Consider the following 24,885-nt stretch of genomic DNA (forward strand, 5'->3'; position numbering starts at 1 on the left):
CACAGCACGTTTGATATTTACACCAGATGCAACCCCAAAACGATGTGCATCTCCTTGTGGAATCACGCCATGGATCTTTTGCTTGGCAGGCTAACGTGTAAGCCACAGGAACGGCCTACTTACTGAAATTTAAAAAAAAAAAAAAAGAATAAAAGTACCAACAAAATTTTTTACAAAAAACCACAACTGATTCAGCTATTGCAAATCTGCCCAATTTTTCCCAAAATGCACCACATTTTTACCTTTCATTAAGCAGATAAAACACAGGTAACACACTCCATCTGCTCGGGAATATTATGATTAGACTACTGAGCGCTCCAAAACAACTTCAGCATGAGCGTTGAAAGTGTGCCGTTACCTATGACTTCAGCTTTTAGGCCAACACTCAGGTCCTGAGGCAAAAACGAAATTTAAACATCTGCTTTTTCCTGAACATCACATGTGATATGAAGAAAAGCTCCAAAAATCAGACACAAAACCACGCTGCGCTGCAAGAGCCGTTTGATCTTCTGCAATGCTTGTGTAGGCGGTGAGGTGCAGCTAATTTTACCCAAACATCATTTTTGGTCACATAGCATCTTTAATACCACCATTATAATAATTAGGATATCAAAAGTATCGAGTATACATACATAATTTGCATTGCGGTACACAAATCTGAGCTGATTTATGTGTTAATATCTTTCATTTGTTGTTCTCAGGATCAACTTTTATTATCTTGACATTGTGCTGATACATTAAATCGTCCTGAAGAACTATTTCAGGAAGGAGAACATTTAATTGGACATGTATTGTTAAGCAATATAAAAAGTTGTTTTTTTTTCCTTGATATTTCCAAATGTAACTTGAATCCTATAGTCTACTACTTTCCAATACCAATAGTCAAGAATCTTGATATAAGCCAAACTAGAGTCCATGTCACCAAAATCAAAGTACTTCAGGTAGGTTCCTTCACCTACAGTTGTCTGGATATTCTGTAGTTTTTCTTCTGTTTTTTGCAGTTAAGTTCTTGAAGCTGTGGGAACAGTCTATTGAAGCCATGCCTGTTTTTATAACAGTCCCAGTAAATGGATTCTCAGGAGTCTGAAGATGTACGCGTGTGAGTGTTTATGTGTGTGTGTTGGTTGAGGAAAGCGTGGGTGGAAAAAAACTGGTGAAGCACCCCACTTTCCTCTCTCCTCCACCACCGTTATGGTCTCAGTCTGTGCTGCCTGTCAGACGCTGGTGATGGAGGCCAGGCAGTTCGATGACTTCTGGAGTTTCTCAGGCTGTGTGGTGGGGGGCTCTGGGATGGTGCGAAAGCTGAATGGCAGTCCGATACTACTGGTGCCAATGTGGCCGGGGCTCAGCGCTGGATTTTGCCGTCTATTGCTTTCCACTATGCTGGATGTGTTGGATGCAAGGCTTTCACGTGTCCTGCACGACAAAGACAACATGACATGCAGTTTTTTTGTTACGAAAATTGAGTTACATAAATTGAGTTTGTTTAAAAAAAAAAACATATTGGAAACCCACTGAAATACTTTTGATACCATTTTAAAGCAGACTTCGAATGCTGAGGGGAAAAAAGATGATAGGTTACTGACAAAATTATCACGCTATTAAACAAAAAGGTAATGTAAGTCAAGTGTTAACAATTAGATCTGCCACATGTCGATTATGCTAATTACTTTCTTGTATCTTTAAGCCCAATGTTAAGTTCCAAAATACAGGATATTTATTAGTTTATAAATAAATATTCGTATTTGTATCAACACTAAATACACAGCAAAATTTAAAAATGTATTACAGTGGCGATTCCATTTTACACATGATCATCAGTGTGTGAAAACATCTACCATCATTCTCTTTTACCAACTAGAGACATTTACAAAATGTGAAGTAGTACTGTAAGTGCCAGTGAGTTTGAAAAGCAAAGATTTATAATAGTAAGGCAGGTTTAATGGCAGATGTTCTATTTTACCAAGTGTAGCATCCAACATTTTTTGGAGCTTGCCCAGCATCGATTGCTTTAGGTTTGAATTTTTACTTTTTGATAATATTAAATGAGAGCATGCATGCCTTCTAGAAGCTTCTGGAAGATATACACCCCTGTACTGTCTGTCAGTTTATCCAGAACTGGTTCACACATGATTCTCACACATTAATCTTGCTTCATATTTGACTCAAAGAAACAGAAATGGCTTGTAAAACAGATGCTTGCAACCAGTAAAATATGGAGTTGGAATAGCTTTGTATGATTCGTTTATGTACCGCTGTTTACTTTTGGGTATTTTTCAAAGTTAAGTTTGTTACAGTTAAAACCAGTGTTGGTCAAGTTACTTGAAAATAGTAATTGTTACTAATTACTGTCGATTTGTCCAAAAAAGTAATCCAGTTATTTTACTGATTACTTATTTTAAAAACTAATTAGGTCATGTCAGTGGAAGGATCCGGGGGTTTCTCTGTGAATTTCACATTCCTGTGGCAGCGTGCTAGGTACTTGCTCAGATTTGAAGGTTAAGTTTTCGCTGTAGAAAGACGTTTTGTTTCCATGCAGTTTACAGCGGACGCTAATGTTTTTGTCACTTTTTATGGAATCAAACTCAAAAGTAATGTAAGTACTTCCAAGCTTTAAATGCTGCATGGTCGTACTCTCTCCCGCCCTCCATGTTATCCAATGTTGATCTGCACACGTCTGTTGCTGCCACAGACGTCGCGCGCGCTTACACCATTGACACGCGACACTCTCACAAACAAAATCACGGTTTAGTAACGCAGTAACGCAGCATGGCTATGGGAAAGCAGCAGTAATCAAATGACTTTTTTTGCAATATTAATCTCTTACTTTAATCGTTACTTGAAAAAAGTAATCAGATTACAGCAACGCCCATCTCTGGTTACATGATGGACAAAAGTATTGGGATACGCTGTTTAATCTTTGAATTCAAGTGTTTTTAGTCCCATTGCTACATGTGCATAAAATCAAGCACCTAGCCATGCAGTCTGACTTTACAAACATTTCTGGAAGAAAGGCTTGTTCTTTCAGAAATGTTTCTCAGTGAGTTTGAGCGTGGTACTGTAATGGGATGCTATGCTGCATCAAGTCAGTTTGTGGAGTTTCCACCCTCCCAGTGATTCCGCAATCAGATGTAAGTGGCAATATTGGAAAGTGGAAGCGTTTAGGAACTAAAGCAACTTCGCTATAAAGAACCAAATCAGTAGCGCTTAAATGTTGCCAATACTCAGTTGACCGAATAGCTACAGAGCTCCAAACCTCCTCTGGCATTAACATCAGCACAAATACTGTACACCAGGAGCTTCGCAAAATGCACTATGTAGGCGGCTCAGTGCTTTTGTCCATATAGTATATTATACAGTCCTTTTTAGATTACCTTCTCCAAAAAGTAATGACCACTGCAAACATAGCTGTAGCTTCCAGGTTTGAGCAATAAAGCCAAAGCAGAGGTGCCTTAACCCTGCATTCTGTCTGAAGGCCAGCAGAGGGCTGTGGTGTCAAAAAGACTGGTGCTGTAGAAGTCTGATTGTATGGGCTTGATCACTCATTTTGGGTTATACTGAATTAAAAAAAAGAAAAAATAAGGTATATTTCCTGCTATAAATCCTGATCATCTGTGGTAAGATTTCCCATGGTATGAAACCACACAGTCATTAGCTAATAAATTGTCAATCACAAGGCATAAATCAATGAGTGTGCAGTTTCACACTCAGACCCGCTCATCCTCTTCACATTTGTTTTTGTCTTTTCCAACCATGCCAGATGCCGACAGTGACATCACAGTAGTTACGCCCATCTAAGCTCATACTGTGTATGATGACACAACCCTCCTACAACTCAGTGTCATCCACCGAGTACGTGTGTGTTTAAAGTGAAAACTGTGCAGATCCTGTAAGACCAAAAAAATAGAAGTTTGATAGGCAGAGACTGGTTTATTGCTCACCATCAAGAATCTGATGTTAATGCGTGCCATTTTGCACACTTTCATCTATTTATTGAAAAGAATAACTGTGAGGATGTTCACACCCTATTTACACATGCACAAACCTCATTGTTGCTTTAAACAAAGCAGTCAGCAGCTAAATAAGCACATCGGTGGATGAGCACAAACCAGCATCTTCAATGGATGGACTTTGACATACATACAGAACCTTTACAGCACTATTGCCAAAGCTGAAAGCTCATATTTTTTCAGCCTAGTGATAAGCAAACAGTGTAACACGACACTGATATGAGTAGTCTCAGATGAGTTGATTGTTAGCCAGCTACAGTGAATAGATTCATAACCAGGAAGGTTGACGACGGGATAAAAGATCAATTATAATTAAGTATTCTTTGGTCTTGGAGCCTTCATATTGACCCATGACATCTTTCACTAAGGTCTGGGTGCAAGAAGCTTTATTCATTTCAACAAACTACACATAACCACGACATCTGTTTTAGAGGAAATATTCAGGCCCTCGTGTGCTCTACCTCAGCATCCTAACCGCACTCTAAGTTGCACTTTTATGTCATACGCAGTTTACTTTAGCATAGAGCTGGGCGATAGAACGATAACGATATGTATCGCGATATAACTTTTACTCGATAGAGAAATTAAGCTATCGCGATAGACCTCGCCGCTCTTGTCCTCTTAAAAAAAAAAAAAAAAAAAAAAGGGTCAGCCAATCCAAATCAAGTAGCGCAGAGCCGAACCAATCACAGCCGCAGCGTCACGTCGCGTGACTTGTTACGTACAGCACAAGTGCCACGCCGCACGTGTGTTTGTTTGGGAAGCAGCCAGCGGGTAATGGAGCCAGCGCATAATGGAGGAAATGAGTGTGCCGACTAGAAAAATCAACCGAGCGTGACCGAAGAGAAAACAGATGATGGTTCCAACGCCGGAGAGATTGTCGAACGGAAGAGCCATAGAAGTTCCGTAGGGTGAAGGTATTTCGGCTATTTCAAGTCTGACAAAAAACAGAGTAGCGTGCACTGTAAATTGTGCCGAAAGCAAGTCTGGAAATACAATAAACTGGTGCATGCGTCACACTGTGCGCCACGTTATTGTTTCGGTGAAATGAATTTCTACAATACTGTTACTGTTAATTCTACTCTCTGCAGTGTTTAAATGCTTACATATACACACAGTTACTGTCCCTCCACACATACGACTCGGTTCTGCTTCTATGCCCCAGCTTTGTTTACTTTTTCCCACCGAGGCTTCTAGACTTCTGATTGGCCAACATTTCTGCACGGTTAGGAATCTAGCGCCACCTGCTGCTTTGGCATGTTCATAGCAGCGTTTTCCTTCATTTCTGCCTTTATGTGTGGACGGGATTATTTTTTAAAACGAAAACGGAAAATCTCCGTTTTCAAAAATACCCGTGTATGTGTGGACGTAGCCTCAGTCTCTGACTGGAAGCGCTAATTCGTCATTCGGCTTTTGTCAGACTAAAGTAACTGTTAAAACTGTTTGAAAAGCTAAGCTATACAACAAGGAGAGATTGAGAATTTCCTTTTAGTTCTCAGTTTATTTGATATTGACAAAAGTTAGTCAGTTTTGTCTGTTCTTCTGTAAAACAAACTAAGATTTATTTTTAGAATTAATATTTTGTTTCTAAGTGGAATTGACAATTTAGTCTGTTTCGTTTGTTCTATTTTGAAACTTAAACGCTTTAGCGGCTGCCTTTTGTGTAGTTTGCAATATTTGCCTTTATTTATCTGAAAAAGTCTCATGTTCCTTAAGTACATCTACCCTGTTGAACTTATTATGGGAAATAAATATTTAAATAAAAACAAGCTGCTGATTATTTCACATTTTACTTGTGAGCAACGGCACATTTAAATCTTACAAATATAGTTATTTGGCTCATATCGTGATAGATATCGTTATCGCCTGAAATGAAAAAAACATATCGTGATATGAAAAAATCTCATATCGCCCAGCTCTACTTTAGCACATACCTGGGGGAGTTGAATCCACTGTCCACCGTGACACTGCTGCTGTCCATGCTGTCCAAACGGGCAGAGTGGGCTGACTTCTGGCTGCTGCTATTCTCTGTCTCCTTGGGGCTGAGTAAAGTCAGATTGGTCTCCAGTTTTCGCTGCAGATCGTGGTCCTTCTCCCGTTCCAGGAGCCACTGCATGGTTCCCTCCCCACCACCACCACTGCCTCCGCCATTACCACCCCCTTCCCCGTGGTCTTTGTTGTCCTCTGCCGAAGCCAACTCTTTGTGCGAGTCCTCCTCTGGCTCTTCCTCGTCGTCGGATACATTATAATAGTCAAAGGAGGCGGAGGGGACTGTTGGCTCTAAGCAGCCCTGTAAAACTGCAGGTGACGCTGAGGAAGTCGCTGAATTGGAAGGCTGCTGGGGCTCAGGATTGTCTAGGGCCTCTGTTGATTTGGCATGTGAGGCTTTCCGCAATGTGCCAGACTTGGTGTAGCTGCTGTCCACGTAGCCGCTGGACAAGGCATTGTGTGGAGGTTTGAACAAAGTGTCCTTGCTGAAGATTTCTTTCCTCTTGATCACCATACCACCTCCTCCCCCTCCGGGATCGACATTGTGTTGGTGTGGCGTCAAACGGGCATTTTGCGCCGGCTCCGGCGTCTGGCTTGGCGTCAGTCGCGTTGAGCCGTTCTGTCCTTTTGCTGCCGACAAGTCCTCTTTGTACTCCATCGTGTGAGGAGAGGTGAGGTGAGGCGTTTGGCGGTCAGCCGGAGAGCCCTTTCGGAGTCCCCCTGATGAGGTTAATGTGTCATATTCTGATTTTGCCTGAGGCGAAGGGGCAGTTAAGATTGTTTCATTTGACGTATTGCACTGGAAGTACTCATCTGTTGAGGGCTTAGAAGAAAGTCCCATTAGCTCATTGTACGTTGGCAGGCTGTCTCTGCTTTTGTTCCTCTCCATTGTACTCCGGATCCTTGACTCATCCAAACTCCCTTTCCCCAAATCAGGCACATTGAAATCAGAGTGGAACTTAGCAGCAGAGAACATGATCCTTGAGTAATGGGAGGACTTCTGCGTGGCCCGCAGGGTGCCATCATCAGTGTAGTAATGACTACGCTCCTCCAGACTTGGTTCAAAGTCTTCTGGTGCACCCAGTGACGGGCCTTTTAGAGAATTGTCCATGGACCGAGATCGTTCTTTCGCCTGATCTGACCTCTCGTGACGAGACTTCCTGTCCTGATTGTGACTGTGACTCCTTTGCACTCTGGACTGGCATGTTCCACGTGAAGGCTCGGGGAAGGGCATCTCTGTCCGTCTCTTAGCTAGCTCCCCAGACACATCCCACTCAGGGGTAACAGGGCAGTATGACTCAGTGATGTTGGGGTTGCTGTGGACCAGGTATGTCGCGCCGCCACTTCGCCTGCGCTCCAAGGTGTACATAGCCTCTCGGGGTGAGCGAACTAACGAGTGGCTAAAGAAGCGGTAATCCCTTTCCATGAACACAAGATCCCAGTTTGAACCCTCAGATGGGTCTCCCCTGGAGGTCCGCGGTTTGCTATGAGAGCGGGACTTACCATGTGGAGCCCTCCGGTGGCCTCTGCCCCTCCTGCTGCGTGCGCTGTGCTGGGCTGAAGACCCCGCTTTGTTCTTCTGCGTGCGCTCTTCCTCTAACCTCTTCATCACAGCCGTGTGCCTCGCAACATTCTCCACCGTTAGGTCGGGGTTGATTCTGCGAATGATCTCCATCTCCACTTCGCGGGGGATGGGTGTGGTTGGCACATCCTCGTCACGAAGCGGCCACTCCTCCGGAGGGAACTGGGCTGAGAAGGTTGCCAGCTGCCTCATTTTGTCCTTCTTAAAACTCAGCCTGAAGAGCCTGAGTCCAAACCTTTTGGATTGCTTCTCGCCGCTTCCGCCGCCCCCACCACTACCTTCTTTCTTTTTGGTCAGAGTGTCAGTTTTATAGGGGAAAGAAGTGATGCTTTTGCCCTTATCAGCTGGATCTTGAGACGGCGATTGCTGGGCAGGGGGAGAGGTGGGAGCCGGGGGATGGGGGTACGATGGCGGCTCACCTCGGTGCTCCTTGGCTGATGCACTCGGCGGAGGATCCCCGCCGCTGTGATCCTTGGGTGGCTTACTTTGATAGGAATCTCCCCTGTGCTCCTTTGGTGACTTGCTCGGGAGTGCAGGGGGGTGATGTTTGGACGGGTCTTCGCGATAGGAATTGTACGAATCATTGTTATTCTTGCGAGGAGGCCTCTCCCTCAGACAGCCAGGCGTGGATGGTGTGGCATTGCCAGACTGAGGTGTAGCACAATGCTGAGGTTGTTGCTGTGGCTGTTGTTGTTGTTGTTGTTGTTGTTGCTGCTGCTGCTGTGGACGCTCTTGCAGTCGATCATCCAGGTGATACCACTTGTTGTTTGTTCTGATGAGAGAAGGAGTGATAAAGTAGGTCTGGGGAGTGACAATGAAGTAGCCCTCTGGAGTTGGGTAGATCTTCCTCTCTCGCACCAGCATGTTTAGGGTATGTCGCAAAACCTCTGAGCTGGGTGTAGGCACACCTGCAGAAAACAGATGAAAAATTATTTGAGTCACAGCTTTATTTTAAAAGCTTCAAATTCCTGAAGTTCACTTCAAATACAGGCATGTAGGTAACATTTGTTGCAGGCAAAGAAAGTGGAATGTAAAAAACTTAGAGACTAAGACTTAGAAAGAAGTGGAAAAGGGGATGATATCAGCAATGTCTTGAATTTACTTATTTTTTTAAACTTTTATTTAACACGTGTTGCATTGCCTCACCTTTTCATGACACGCTGCTCAAAGTGAATTTCCCTCTTTATATGCAAAAAGTTACCCAATTGAACAGTCTTAACCAAGGGATTTTTTTTCCAGCTGCAACTGTAATCAAATCCAGGCTATTAAATACCCTGTGTTAAAGGACAATGTAGTAGTAGTCTCACTTTTTACTCATATCCCATCTTTAGTGTGCTTCTTATGTTTGGTGAATGTAGTTCAGGATTTTTTTGGATTCTGGTTTGTTGATGGTTCACCACAGGTGAAAGTTTACCACAAAAACAGATCCAGTATTTTAATTTTAAATGTAATCTATTTAATTCCCTGATAATCCCAAATAAATTTGTGTTTTCTAGGTTAAACATGACCATGCCGTGAGAATGAAGGGGTTTTGACTTTAAATAAAAAGAGTGTTTTACAGCTAATTGGTGTTTAGCTTGCATTTCCCATTCTTGCTGTTCAGAAACTTGATGCATGTTTTGCAGTATGCTTTTTTTCACAATACAGTACATGGTTTCAATGGATGACAAGTCTGAGACAACATGCAGGCCAAGTTAGCACTTAGACTCTATTACTCCTGAGCCATGTTGCTGTAATACGTACAGAATGTTCTTTGGTATTATCTTGCTGAAATAAGCAAAGCCCTCCATTAGAAGCCATCTGGATAGCAGCACATGCTGCCCCCAAAACCTGAAAATGTTGTTCAGGTTTTAATGTTGCCTTCACAAATGTGCAAATTATTGTTGCCATGTGTGCCAGTGTCTCCACACAAACTCCAGATAAACTGTGAGAATTTCTAGTCTGGATTCAATGCACGTTTAGTTTCCGAAAAGATTTGCTTTTTGGGCTATTCCATTCAATTCCTAATTTAAAAAACAAGCAAACATGATCAATGTCTGATGTCACTAATAATTTGGATGTGTAATCTCTGGCAGCATATTTGGAGACCTGCAGAAACCACAATTTTGCAGGAAAGGAGCAATATTTTGTTTAAACCTTATTAAACACAAGGCACATTATATTCTTTAACCTCCTAGGACCTGGCGTCCACATACAGGGAGTGCAGAATTATTAGGCAAGTTGTATTTTTGAGGAATAATGTTATTATTGAACAACAACCATGTTCTCAATGAACCGAAAAAACTCATTAATATCAAAGCTGAATGTTTTTGGAAGTAGTTTTTAGTTTGTTTTTAGTTTTAGCTATTTTAGGGGGATATCTGTGTGTGCAGGTGACTATTACTGTGCATAATTATTAGGCAACTTAACAAAAACAAATATATACCCATTTCAATTATTTATTTTTACCAGTGAAACCAATATAACATCTCCACATTCACAAATATACATTTCTGACATTCATTTTGAATGAAACGCTTGATTGTTCGATGATCATGCTTCAAAGCTTTGCAATTTTGAGACTGCTGCATCCCTCTGCAAGATATCTCACTATTTTTGACTTTTCTGAGCCTGTCAAGTCCTTCTTTTGACCCATTTTGCCAAAGGAAAGGAAGTTGCCTAATAATTATGCACACCTGATATAGGGTGTTGATGTCATTAGACCACACCCCTTCTCATTACAGAGATGCACATCACCTAATATGCTTAATTGGTAGTAGGCTTTCGAGCCTATAAAGCTTGGAGTAAGACAACATGCATGAAGAGGATGATGTGGACAAAATACTCATTTGCCTAATAATTCTGCACTCCCTGTAGATGGACATCACATTTTGGGTTATTTAGACCAAAATACTCAATTTTGCTCTACAAGGGCCTGATAACCAGGACATTATGCTGCTACTGTTCTATCGAAATTTCAAATGAATATCCTCATATGTAGCTCTCATTTTTCTCAGAAACAAAAATTAGGTAAAAAAAAAAAATCTGGTAATTCTTTGTTTTTACATTCATCAGGTCCCAATCAGCCCAAATATCAAAGAGAAATTAAAAATGCATGCCATTAAAGAGTTCGGGTCTTAGGAGGTTAAAACAGTCCAAAACAGGTGAATAGTTCCAACTTAAATATGGGGAAAATTCATTTTCATCAACCTTTAGTATCATATCCTCCAGATATGAACACCTTTTTCAGAAAGAGTAAGTTTCTGTTAATATCACATCCACATGCATCAAGTGATTGGGATAATCACTCACATCTTATATCACCTTGTAAAATATAGGCATTGTGTGACATTTTCAGGCATATCTGACATATTCAGCTGGGTGGCATGTGATGATCTGACATGGACTGACCCTTTAATAAATACCCAGTTATCATCAAAAGCTGTTCACTTCACTCATAACCTTTATATAGACATTCATATAATGTATTGACATTATATCAGTTATAGTTTTTAACACAGAAATGATGCGACTATTTATTTTAACTGCTTTACAGCAAGGAAACATATGCAAGTATATCTGTGAATGACAACAGGCTACACAATGATCACAGTTTGAGACCTCTACCAGTCAAAACACATGCAGAGCTATTGTGAGGAAACGGCTGTATAAAAATGCTGGATATAGCTAAATTTAAAACTCACATATGCAAAGTGATATTACTGATTTAATGTCTTTTCTTTTTTGTTTTGAATTTGTACTTGTTCAATAAACACTCTAGTTTCATAAAATTGAATTCTCTTGCACGAGTTTTACAATGTTAAATATGAAAGTAAGATGCTGCTAGGGCCATAATGTTTCGGAAAATCATACATTTGTTGTTATTGTTTCTTCTGTACACCACTATAGTGGATTCCAAATCAAATAATCAGGATGTTATCAAAGTGCATGCTTTGAGTTTAAAATTTTTAACTGTTCAAGATTTATAGCCATTTTTATACACAGTTTCCCATTTTCAGAGGATTTAAACGTAACTGGACAAACTGACTGGCCAATACTGTTCAAACCGTGTATTAATTATATTGAATAAATCCAAATGGAGGATGATTTTGTGTTAAATTTATCATATTTATACAAAAACTGATCCATTTTATTTTAATACTGTATGTATTAAAGGCATGTTTGAGTGCAGTACCATGTTAAGACGCAGGTGCGAGGGCATACCTGGGAAGCTGGCAGTGAGGTGCTCCACCAGTGCCTCCTGGTTGACAGGCTTGTGGGCAGAGTTCATAGCAGAGATGGCCAAGCACAAGATCTCTCCCAGCGGGATGAACTGTGACTGGCTGATAGGTGACATACTGATCGGAGACACGTCACCTGCAGGAGGAGGAGGAGGAGGAGGCAAAAGCACAACTGTTAGATCATGAATGAACAGCAGGCGCAGCGTGTGAAGCTATGATGTAATGGTCAAACAGCAGCAGTGTGTATGCCGCCTGCCTGTAACGGCTCCACCCCTCCTCTCTGCTTCCTCAGCCTCTTGCTCCTCCCGTTTCTCGTAGCTTAGCAAAGCGAGGCAGCTGCTGCTGCGGCGACCGGAGTATGAGATCACCTGAATCTCCACAGCGCAGCTATCTGATTAACATCGTTTTACGAACAGAAACAGGAACTTGGACAATCAGCATATCTGAAATTTAAATGAAAAGCTATTTTTGATGACCTACCCCAGATAAATTCTCCATAAGCTAGCTTTGCCGTCAGCTGTAGTGAGTAGTGAAATCATCTTTACAACCAGGCGCCCGAGCTTCAAGCCCTTTAAAGAGCAAACACTGGTTCTGCTGAAAGGTTGCAAAGCGACACACTGAATCCACTGCTGCGGCATCTGCTGTAGTGACCCTGTCCTCTGACCTGCATCAGGTGATTGACAATCATATGACAAGGTGCAGAAACTGCATCATCAGAGCATCTATATTTAATCTTTCATTAAGCATTGTGCTTCCTCATCTTCAGCAACTTGAAAACAGATCTGGTGCTGCCCATGGTTCCTCTGCCTAGGATGAAATGTGTGCAGGGCTCTGCCTCCTCAGCCTGCTCAGCTGAATGGTCAGTTAAGCAACACAATGACGTTATCTCTACTCAGTATCACAGTCCCTATTAAGCTGTATGTGGCTGTACAAGGCTTTACGTGTATTCTAGTAAACATAAGAAAAGCCACGTATGCTCAAGATCGGCACAAAAGTAAATCCCCTCCTAGTTTGCTTTTATAATGTCTTATACCAAAGAAGCAAAAAAAAAAAAAAAAAAACAGAAAGAGAAAGAGAAAGAGAACAGAGGAACAAGCTAATGTTTGTAACAGAAGTACTGAAAGGATCAAAAAATTCCCGGTAATTGCATTTCTGATACTGGGATAGCCACAAGCCTTTACATAATCTTATCTAACACAAAATACAAATCTGCCACAGAATGCACAACTTGTTCTTGTACTGAGACTATTCAGACACACCGTATAAATCTACTAAAACACTACAATATTAATTCAGAATATGAAAAACAAGAAGCCCTAAACCTTAAGAAAGAAAGCAGGACTCGCTAAAGTGCAAATAAAGTCATTGATTCTATGATAACACCCTGGAAAACTAAAAAAAAAAGAAAAAAAGGGAGCTGTTAACACCTCCTACTTCAGAGCGACCAAAGTTTACTGACTGAGCAGTCGTGAGTAGAGAGGGTGGAGCTTCTGAGAGTGGGAGGGTCTGACTCACCTGGCGCACGATAACTTGGCGGGGATGGAGAGAAATGAGGGGGAGGAGGCGGAGGAAGATGCTGCTTCTGCACACGGATGTCTTTCTCACTACGAGAGAGGTTGTGCTCCAGCGGGCGTTCGGCGAGCTCCGAGCTGGGCCAGGCCCGCCGCAGATTGCTGCTGCGGTTCTTCTTCATCGTGACCCCCTTTTTTCAAAATCGTATTTTTTTTTCTTTTTTTAAACCAGGTGGTCTTCACCCCCCTTGGGCTTCTCGGGATAAGGTTGGAGGGAGGGGGGTGGAATGGGGTGGGAGGGAGGGGGGGGAGGGAAGGAGGGAGAAGGGGAAAGGGGGAAGGGGGGTGTGTGCAGGGGGAGGTCGACAAACCTCGGGCTCAGTGCCTCCCCCGCATTAGTAAGAACGTCCCGCTAGAGCGATCACACACCAGACATGGCAGGAACCAGTGTGCTCCTTCACACACATACACATGTCTCATTTACATCCACGAGCAAGCTACAAACGACCGTGTTCGCACTGTGGGTGGTTGTCATCGGCTGCTGGGCTCTCCCAGGCTGATCTGGATTGATGGCAGTGGCAGCAGAGGTGCAGGTGACTGCGCGAGGCATCACCCTTTCATCGACATCAGTCCCAGCCACCATTCGTAGCATCCCCATTTGCATGCGTAGGGAGGCACATTACGTAGCCACTCTGATGTGGGAGGAGGGAGCAGGAGAGAGGTGGGGGGGCAGGGGTAGAGATGAGGGAAATGGGGCATTGGAAAGAAGGAGGACGGTGAGGGAAGATTTCAGCGGAGGTTTTTGGGATCTGCTTGTTCCTTTCGAGTAGAAGGTAGCAGGGGGAGAGAGGCAGGGGACGGATGGATGGTCAAAGATTCAAAGCTTAAGAGAGGCCCAGTCTTCGACAATAGCTCAATTCACCACAGGAGTGCTCGGCCGATCCCCGTAAAACAAAAGAGCCCGCTTCAAAAAACACAGAAATAAAAGCTCCATTCACCCTAATGGGCAGTGAAACCTCAATAGTATGCCAAGCAGCGGAGACGCCACGTTCACCTCCATCTTTATCCGATCAAGCACAAGACCCCATCGTCCTTTCGACAACAGCACACCAGCAGAGGGTGGGGAGAAAAAAATGGAGAGCATAGAAATAAATAAATAAATTCAAGAATAGATATCCACCATATCCCGCAATCCGACGGAAGAAGCTCCTGAGCTGATCGCCATAGCATCCATTCATTAACGGGGGGGATGCAAACTCCAGTCAACGGCAAATCTCTTTCAACGCTAATGCTGCAGCTGCTCCCAGCACCTCCAGGAAGGGTGTGTGAGTATGTGTGTGTGTGTGAGAGAGTGTGTGAGTGTGTGTGTGTGTGTGTATGTGTGTGTGAGAGAGAGTGTATGCGCGCATCCGCCTGCTGCGCGCGATTCTGCGTGAGCATGCATGCGTCTGTGTCTGGGTGATTGAGGCTGAGGGGAGGGGAGAGGAGAGGATGCAAGAGAGAGCAAGAGAGAGAGAGGGGACGTAGAGAAGGCAGAAAGGAGAGCAAATATTAACAGCTCGAAAAATAGATACAAGAAAAAAATAAATAAATGTCAGCATCCAGATGATAGCCAGGGGAACTGCAAAAACTCTCAGTCTCTACATCCTCCCTTCCTACTCTTGTTCTCCAACCCTCTCAGTATTACTGGCTGTACTCTTGAAGGATGAGGGGCCCCTTGAACAATCAGCCTTCCTCTTTTTTTCTTTTTTTCTGTCTCTCAGCTGACTGTGAAGCCACAACCTAGTGTGGAAGTCATTTTAAACCTGCTGATTTGGGTCTTTCTCATCAGCGCTTTCCACCAGTTGATTCAGTAACTTAACTGTGTGGAGCACCGAAAAACCCCAAAAGCATCACCCTAATAACGTCCAAAAGCGACAGCTCCTCCGCTCGAAGCCGGCTCGTGCTGACTCACATGCGTGGAGTGTGAATGGACGGTTGAGGTGGGGGATAGAATAAGGAGCAGAAAAGTGTGAGGGCAGGATGGGGTGCAGGCAGAGGGGTGGACGGTGTCACAACCAATCTGCTCCAGTTCACTGATACCAAAAAGAAAGAGGAGAGCAAAGGAGGGGTGGTGAGGAGAAGGAGGAGGAGGGAGAGCGACACCACCATGCCAGCCATTTTATTTCTCAGTAGTGCTGCAACAGCCTTTGTTGCCATGACGACGCAAGCCGATGATCTCATAGCTGTTACCTTTGAGTGCTGTTCTCTTAAAGAGCCAGCTACTCAAAATAGAAAGCAGACAGGCTCCACACACACACACACGCACGCACAAGGACTGCCTGTTCTACGGACACACGATGCTCCTGCAGTGATGCTGAAAAATGGAGATCCTTCAACTTTGCCTATAAGACACGGGTACATATACTGAGAAAAAAACATGCATCATGAGCTGTTTTCACAAATTTCTCCTGAAATTGGTGACTTGGACCCGAGAGAATGATTAAAGTTTTCCTTTTTTAATACAGAACACCAAAGTAGGTAGTGTGCATCAGCTCTTGTCCTTATCAGACATGACATGGACTTTGTCGTAAGTGAGCTGTTTGCCTTTAAGCTTGCATCTCCTGAGGGCAATTCTAGAAAGGTTTGAGGCTGGAGCATGCATGAGAAAGTAGTAATGATGTAAAAATTCACATAAATATGTGAATCTACTGTTTTATTGATTATTTCAACTTTTAATACTTGTAAGATATCCTCAGGAAATGTAAAGATGAGACTACTAAGACAAAGTTAGCACAAACTAAGGCTACGTCCACACGTACACGGGTATTTTTGAAAACTGAGATTTTCCGTTTTCGTTTAAAAAAATAATCCCGTCCACATGTAAACGCAGAAATGAAGGAAAACGCTGCTAGGGACATGCCAAAGCAACAGGTGGCGATATATTCCTAACCGTGTAGAAATGTTGGCCAATCAGAAGTCTAGAAGCCTCGGTGGGAAATAGTAAACAAGGATGGGGCATAGAAGCAGAACCGAGTCGTATGTGTGGAGGGACAGTAACTGTGTGTGTATATGTAAGCATTTAAACACTGCAGAGAGTACAATTAACAGTAACAGTATTGTAGAAATTCATTTCACCGAAACAATAATGTGGTGCACAGTGTGACGTCAAAAAAGGCGCACACCTTTGACGCTGCGTTTTCTGCGTTTTTCTCGTCCACACGTAAATGTAAAAACTGAGTTTTCAAAAATATCCACCCTGGCCGGAGTTTTTAAAAATCTCCGTTTTCAGTGACCGAAAACGCAGTTTACGTGTGGACGAAAGGTGCAAACGCATAGAAAAATCTGCGTTTTCAAAAATACCCGGGTGCGTGTGGACGTAGCCTAAGACACTTGACAATGAATTGGTAGAAGCCCAACAAGGGAAAGGTTGAAAAATAACAGAGCTATAAACTCTATGCGCAGCACATTAGTTTCATGTTCCATAGTGGAACTATGCATGTCATAAGGAAAAAGGCCTAACCATGAGGCAAGAAACTGTCAAATTACAATTTGGATCAATGATCAGATCTTTATCTGACTAAAAATCTGTGCTCAATCGCTAAGAAGCAGGATGACGAGCAGAAGTCAACAAGTTGTGATCACCTTAGAGCACTGACAGGGCAGGAATAGATCTTCGAAAGTTTTTGTGAAGAACAATATGCTTTGAAGACTTTTAGTGGCAATTTAATCTTAATTAAGAGTCAGTACTTATAAAGACCATTCCTCATCATAACGTTGACTTATCATAATTCTTTGACTTCTGGGACACATCCTGACTGATGGTGACCCATTCCTGATCACAGTTTGTTGCCTTCTGCTAGTTCACCTACTTTTTAAAGATAGACTACATATTTTCACCAAGCGTAATGCAAAGCATTGGAGGCAATGGTTTAAAGCAGTGGTCCCCAACCCCCGGGCCTCGGACCGGTACCGGTCCGTGAGTCGTTTGGTGCCGGGCCACGAGAGTTGAGGCTCAGGTGTGAAATGTATGGTTTTCAAGGTTTTTATTGGTTTTCAGCGTTATTTTGTTATTGTTTTTATCATTAACTCTGTTTTCCTGGGTCTTTTCACGTGTGTTATGAATAAATCTTCTTTTTTTCGGTACCGGTACTAGTTTTATTTTGTTGTATTTATCCGCGACACCTTAAAGGCCGGTCCGTAAAAATATTGTCGGGCATAAACCGGTCCGTGGCGCAAAAAAGGTTGGGGACCGCTGGTTTAAAGCACATCGCCACTGGATTCTAGAGCAGTGGAGACATCGTCTCTGGAGTGAAAAATCCCACTGAGGCAATCCAATGGATGAGTCTGGGTTTGGGAATGGTATTTGTCTGACTGTACTGTGACAAGTGTAAATTCTGGTGGATTATGATGTGGGGTTATTCTTCAGGAGTTCTTCTTAGTTCCAGTGAAAGGAACTCTTAATGCTTCATGTGGTAAGAGTTTGGGGATTATCCCTTCCTGTTCTAACATGACTGAGCACCAGTGTGCAAAGCATGGTCCATAAAGACATGGATGAGAGAGTTTGGTGAGGAAGAACTTGACTGGCCTCCACAGCGTCCTGACCTCAACCTGACAGAATACCTTTGGAATGGATTAGAGAGGAGACTATGAGCCAGGCCTTCTTGTCCGGCATCAGCGTCTGACCTCACAAATGCTCTTCTAGAAGAATGATCAAAGATTCCCATAAACACACTCTTATGTCTTTTGGAAAACTTTTCCAGAACAGTTGAAGCTGTTACAGCTGCAAAAGGTTGGGCATACATCATTAACTCCTATAGATTAAGACTGGGATCTCACACAAGTTTATATGTGTGTGAAGGCAGATAAGCGAATACTTTTGGCGATATGGTGCATCTACGCTATCATCACGCATGCTGCCAACTAATTTTTGTACATTAAACGCATTTGTTTATAGATCATCTCAAGCCTGATGTGGTGAAGATGGGAAAGAAAGGTAGTAAGGAAAACGGGATGTCTTGGTCAAATTTTAAACCACTATCAGCTGCCTTTTTAATTTTTTTGTACTTGGTTGTATATAAATTCAAATCTACTACTTTTAAATTTTGCTACTAGTTGATCATTAACAAAAATATTGCAAAAAATAGTCACCTGATAATAAAAAAAAACCCCAAAGGGACACTGCACCAAACACCATAGCATTAGTCCACCATACTGGACTAAACTGGTCGACTGACTAACAGTGATGCTCCTAGAGATATTCCACTCAACACACACTCACATCCAACTTCCTCACAAACAGAAGCAGAAGCATTTTCCCAGCGGTCTGCCCTCCTGCGGCACATTCGTAGCATTACATGTTTTTGTTCCCTCAAACTCTCGAATTAAGACACTAATATTTTGGTTTTTTTTTGACACAACAGTCACCATAACACATCCTGATCTGACATTAAGATATATAGCATCCCATCTCTCCGCTGCGTCAAACATTTCCCTCAATTCTCTCCTAAAACCCTCCCTTTCCGTCCAGTGGAGAGCTGTGCTGTGGCTGGGAATGCAGCTGAGTAGAATTTTTTTTGTGGAACAAATACTCGACTTTTCCTTCCTAAGGGGTACACCCCATCCCCTGTCTATTGTTTGTAGGCTGCTAAAGGATACAAAGTCCCTCTGTTAATCAGACTGAGTCGCCTATTAAAAAACACTTTGTTTCCACATAGCTGAAAATCCACAACTTTTCTCTAAATATATTAATCCGACTGCTATTTGGCTCACAGCCCCAATCAAACATTCTCAGACTGTTTGGTTGATAATCTGGACTATGTGCAAGTACAGTCCTTTTTTTTAAAATTCACTGCATAGTTTAAGTCCTGAAGCTTTTTTTCTGAAGAATTTTCTTTCCATAGCAATGCTAATGAAATATCATATCAGTGTGTGTGTGTATGTATTACCCCCCAACACTTACCTCTAGTTAATGAGTACCCTATGGTGGAAATTTGTCTGATCTTTGTTAGAACTTGTCTACCAAAAAGTAACATCCTGACACCACAGCTGGGAAAACGAGTCAGTAAAACTTGCAGCTCACTTTTGAAAATCAGAAGATTTCATTGAGATATCACAATTATAGTTCATTTTGTTACTTCACAAAGAAGTAAAGAAACACATATTGAGTGTTTCAATCTGGAAAAAATAAACTGAAATCAGGCCAAAAGAGGCAAAATGGTTCAAGTTCAACACAACACCACAAAATCAGAGACTGAATAGGTTTCCTAGTGGTGGTAAGTGCAAAAACACAACCCCTTAAACTGTACTACAACAGAACAACAAAAACAGCCTTCAGCTAACTGATGACTTCTAAATGATGTCAGTCTGTCTTTTTTGGGGTTCAGTTTTAAAAATATGTATCCTACACAAAGCTTACATACATAAGAAAGTCATTTGCATCTGGATTCACAGCATACAAAGTCAGCTGGTTCAGGATTTATAACGTCTGGTGAGTTATTAGCTATAAGACAAACATTCCAGAGCTTATCTGTGTTTGCTTCACCGGTATCAATCAAGCTATGCCACCTTTTCTCACAGAACAACACAATCCCAATCTATCACGTCTTTTGTAACAGAACTAGCAGCTTTTCAGCTCAGCAGAGTTGATTTCAAGCAGCTCAAAGGCAGAGTTAAGATAACACTCACTGTAAAGTCACTCAAGACAAAAATAATTATTTATTTTATTAAATTTAACAGTGAAGAGTTTGGTTTGATGGTCTGTGTTTCTACAACTGTTTAAACAGCAAGATGAAGTGAATAACCCTGAAAGTCTACCTGGAAAATATCTGCTGAGCTATTTGATGATATGAAGAACCCAATCCAGAGATTCACCTAAGAAAAAGGTCTAGCAACAATTTACAAAATTTCATTTTAACATGATAACATAATGCTGCTTCAGTAATAACGCTCCAGATTTGTCAGCTGTTAATCTCCCATTCCTCCTATACCAGGAAGGATGGATCTGTGCTTTCTTGTTGTTTGCACTAAATTCTGACCCCCATCAGACCAGCCTCAGCTTCCTGTTCTTAGCTTACAGGTGTAAGCTAAGCTAAGAACAGGTGTGGCCTTCCGCTGTGTAGCTCATCAGCTTTGATGAATATGCTCGTCTACATAGCTTGGTTGTAACAAGCATGAGTTACTGTTGCCTTCATATCAGCTCTGGCCATTCTCGTCTGACCTTTGGCATCAACAAGGAATTTCTATCCAGAGATGTGCCGCTCACTGAATATTTTCTTTTTTTCCCATTCTCTATAAACTCAAGACACGGTTGTGGGGGAAAATCCCAGAATATCAACAGTTAATGAAACAGTCAGACCAGTCCGTCTGGAACCAAAAACCAGTCAGTTAAATCACCTCTCTTCCACATTCTGATGCTCAGTTTGAACCTCAGGTCGTCGTCTTGACCATGTCTACATGCCTAAATGAACTGAGCTGCAGCCATGTGATTGATTGAGTAGGTACTCATATTAACAAGCAGTGAAAGTGTGGTAGGTGAGTGTGTGAAGTCAATTTAATGTTGTAATGGCAAACATACCACTGTGCAGTCAAACGGATCTCAACTTTAAGGCAATCAATTTAAGTTTTTAAGGAAAAGGGTGGAGTGCCCACTCCAGGTCGGGGATGAGTTCCTGCCCCGTGGAGGAGTTCAAGTATCTCGGGGTCTTGTTCGCAAGTGATGGGAGAAGGGAGCCGGAGATCGACAGACGGATTGGTGCTGCGGCCGCAGTGATGCGGAAGCTGCACCGGTCCGTCGTGGTGAAGAGAGAGCTGAGTGTAAAAGCAAAGCTCTCAATTTACCGGTCGATCTACGTCCCTACCCTCACCTATGGCCACGAGCTGTGGGTAGTGACCGAAAGAACGAGATTGCGAATACAAGCAGCAGAAATGAGCTTCCTCCGAAGGGCAGCTGGCCTCTCCCTTAGAGATAGGGTGAGAAGTTCGGCCATCCGGGAGGGGCTCAGAGTAGAGCCGCTGCTCCTCCACATCGAAAGGAGCCAGCTGAGGAGGTTCGGGCATCTGACAAGGATGCCTCCTGGGCGCCTCCTGGGTGAGATGTTCCAGGCATGTCCCACCGGGAGGAGGCTCTGGGGCAGACCCAGGACACGCTGGAGAGATTATATCTCTCGGCTGGCCTGGGAACGCCTTGGTATTCCCCTGGATAAGCTAGGGGAGGTGGCTGGGGAGAGGGAGGTCTGGGCTTCTCTGCTTAGGCTGCTGCCCCTGCATCCCGGCCCCGGATAAAGCAGAAGAAGATGGATGGATGGAATTTAAGTTTTTACTACTGGGAGCAAAGGATGCTGTTGGGCTAGTAGCTTCCAGCCAGAGAGTAAGCAGTGGCCAACTGCTTACCTTATATATGGACAGGACTTTATTCTCAAATGACCACTAATGTTGTCAGCATTATCAAAGTTATTAACTGTCATGGCTGCAATCATTTGAATCACAATAATTTCCTCCACATTTAGGTTTTTAGGATCCACGTCCACGGCAAACAATCCTGGAAACCATGCTTTTGCTCATATTCTTCAAATTGCAGACTCTTGATATCAGCCTATGCAGTAAAAGACAAGTACTAAAACTTTTAGTCTTCACTTCTTTCACACACCCAACCCTGCTGACCTTTCTGTTTGCATTTGCCCTGCTGCAGGTTGATGCTGCTCACCGATAAAACAAGATGATTCAAACCCTGGCTCTATTGTGAAATAAACATAAATAAGATGATCTCTGACAAGCTGCACGCCTCTCTGTCTCATTTGAACACAGACGTATGCACACACAGAGCAAACCCAGTATGATGAACTCTCAGTATGATGGTGCAGTGGTTAGACAACACTTCAAGTCGTCACAACCTGTCTCAGCACATATATGAGTTATGGCCTTGTCAGAAGAATCGGAATCAGAGTGTGGGAATGCTGAACTGGAGTCAAACTGGGCTCCAATCCTGTCTGTGCTATCTGGATGAGTAAGCCTCATGACATGAAGCAGCTGAGGTTAAAAGGTGATATGATGCCTACACTCCCTTTTTTTTCACTGAGGCTAGCCAGTCGAAACGTTACTCACAGACTCACATTATTCAATTATTCAACTGCAGGAGAACATATTTGAGCTCTCACCTCTAAAAATGCCAATCAGTAGTTTCTGCCAGCTCGTAAAAAAAGAGGTGTGGACGTCAGCGTGAAAAACAAAAACACAGAAGAGCTCTGAAGAGCCAGAAAAGACGAGAAGATCTGCTGATGAGAACGGATTCACACGACACACCAAAAAGGGAGTTTATAAAGTGGACAGCATTTTAATAGAGCGATCCAGCTTTCAATTCAATTCAGTTTTATTTATATAGCGCCAAATCACAACAATAGTTGCCTCGAGGCGTTTTATATTGTAAGGTAAAGACCAACAATCACACAAAGAAAACGGAGAAATTCCAACAATCATATGAACCCCTATGAGCAAGTGCTTTGACGACAGTGGGAAGGAAAAACTCCCTTTTAACAGGAAGAAAGCTCTGACAGAGAGCCACAAATAATTGGAGTTAGGGGAGGAAGACAGGACAAAGACATGCTGTGGAAGAGAGCCAGAGATAACTAGTAATTATAGTAATCATTACTAGATAATTAGTAATTATAATGTTTTTTTGTTTTTAATGAAGCTGATAATTCTTTTAATGAGTGCTTTGAATTCATATGAAACTATAATAAAAACATATGTACGGCTTAATGTTGTTGTTGTTTGCACCTGAACTTCATGGGTCAGGATTTAATCATCACAAATGTTGTAGAAGAAAAATTTCAGTTAGTTCAAAGGCCTAGTCTGAAGTCTAGCACTAGAAGGTGAACATGGGGAACATTTTTGTTTCTTCTTCTTCCTTCGGCTATTATTATAAGGACATCTGAGCAAGTTCTTTTCACTCTGATGAATATCTCCGTTAACACAACTTTGAGATAAGATTTGTCTATTTTACTGCTGAATACTGTCTCCAACTATGAATAGGGTATTTTAAACTTCTAAAGGACTCAGTTGTTTCTATAACCCAAACAACCCATATTAGAACACATCCATCTGGGAAGACAAGAAAACCCTGAGGCTACATTTAACTTTCTAAGATGCTTTGTAGTTGTTATCACGCATGTCTAGACAATTTACCCACCTATGTATTTGATGTCAAAGCCCTCGGGAGGTTGCAAGGTCCGTCTCGTCCATCCGTTCCTGAGGACCTGAAGGTGCACCTCTTTCCCTTGGATCAGCAGCACATGCTCATCTATCCAGCCCAGGAAGAAGATCTCTGTCAGCGCGTGTGTCAGCGCCTTGTTCCAGAAATGCTGCATGTTGACGGCTTTGAAATTAGCGAAGACCTCATAGCCAGAGTGATGCTTTAAGTTTACTGAGAGCAAGGCCGGTGGCGACGGTGAGTCCTCTCCATCTCCTCTGCAAAGGCGCGACAGCACCAGCGCCAGGGAGTGCGGAGCGATCTGGAGGAACTTGTCCATAGTCGCTCCGGTCAAAATTTGGGACTCAAACGGAAACTACAGTCTGTTCCCTGCACGGCATGGTTCGGACAGTGCAGGTCTCCATCGCGGTTCTATCTCCAAACTGAGAGTTTTTGTTTGTTTGGGCATTTTCAAGAAACAGATTCCTCTGAAAGCTCCAGACTTCCCAGAAAAAGAGTTTTAAATGTTTCAAACACAGGTGCTCCATGTAAAACCAGGGAAATCAGCAACCTGATACCCGTCCCCTGCAGCCACCTCTCCCAAACTGTCAAAGACGTTTAGGTCCTACTTTCAGCGACAAAAAAGGCGAGCACTTGTGATGCGTTCAAGCACTCCCTGTAAACTACCACACTTCACTTTAGACGGTCAAAATCCACGTTTTTGATAGAAATCCCTATCTGGTCTAATCCTTACTTAACCGTCTAAGACAATTTAATGTCATCAGTGTCTTAAAACACCAATGGAGCACTCTAATATGAGAAAAAAACAAATGCAAACGGAATTTCAATTCAAGCTTTCGCGATGCTTGAATGGAAAGCAAATGTGTAGCAGCCGGCTTTACACAACCAAAGTGATCGGAGACAGCTACAATGAAAAATGAAAACTAGCCAATACTTAAAGTAATAATAACAAAAAGTAATGATTTCGGTATTTGCCACATTTGTAAACACAAGAATCAAGTTCAGTTTCTTTCATTTCTATTTTAAATACCCAAATATAACTAGTAAAAACTAAAGTTTTTAAACACACACACACACACACACACACACACACACACACACACACACACACACACACAGGAGCCTAAATGAAAGTTAATTTAATTTAAAAAAAAAATCTAATTACATTCAAAAATAAAAAAAGGATATTGCAAAGGTAATTTTGAATTTGATGGCAGCAAGATTTCACCCCAAAAAAGTAGGACACAGCCATGTTTACCACTGTGTATCATCACCTCTTCTTCTAAAAACAGTCTGTAAACGTTTGGAAACTGAACAGGGCAGCTGCTCAATATCATATTCTCTTATAAAATAGGATTCTGGTTACTGAACAGTCCTGGGTCTTAGT

At 42.5% G+C, this 24,885-nt stretch overlaps 1 protein-coding gene across 3 annotated transcripts; it reads right to left on the reverse strand.

Annotated features, from left to right (window-relative positions):
• Positions 1–560: 560 nt before the first annotated feature.
• Positions 561–24,151, reverse strand: stox2a (storkhead box 2a). 3 transcript variants are annotated; one of them, XM_082535932.1, is made up of 4 exons: positions 23,478–24,151; positions 11,785–11,937; positions 5,945–8,489; positions 561–1,416 (listed from the first exon to the last, which is right to left on the reverse strand). In XM_082535932.1, exons 1-4 carry the CDS (start codon positions 23,815–23,817, stop codon positions 1,215–1,217), a joined length of 3,240 nt encoding a protein of 1,079 aa, XP_082392058.1. In that variant the 5' UTR covers positions 23,818–24,151; the 3' UTR covers positions 561–1,214. The 3 variants fall into 3 exon arrangements, with proteins under 3 accessions (XP_082392058.1, XP_082392059.1, XP_082392060.1); XM_082535933.1 differs by lacking the exon at positions 23,478–24,151 and adding an exon at positions 13,317–13,589; XM_082535934.1 differs by lacking the exon at positions 23,478–24,151 and adding an exon at positions 12,282–13,309.
• Positions 24,152–24,885: the final 734 nt, after the last annotated feature.

Source organism: Aulonocara stuartgranti, assembly GCF_965226115.1.
Source record: "Aulonocara stuartgranti genome assembly, chromosome: 6".
NCBI lineage: Eukaryota > Metazoa > Chordata > Actinopteri > Cichliformes > Cichlidae > Aulonocara > Aulonocara stuartgranti.

Bases quoted from the DNA above. Each gene is read 5' to 3' on its own strand.
- stox2a (XM_082535932.1), bottom strand. From the start codon at position 23,817: ATGGACAAGTTCCTCCAGATCGCTCCGCACTCCCTGGCGCTGGTGCTG. The intron at 11,938-23,477 runs GTGGGTAAATTG...CTCCTCCTGCAG, and splicing joins CTTTGACATCAAATACATAG to GTGACGTGTCTCCGATCAGT. The intron at 1,417-5,944 runs GTATGTGCTAAA...TTTGTCGTGCAG, and splicing joins AGTGGATTCAACTCCCCCAG to GACACGTGAAAGCCTTGCAT.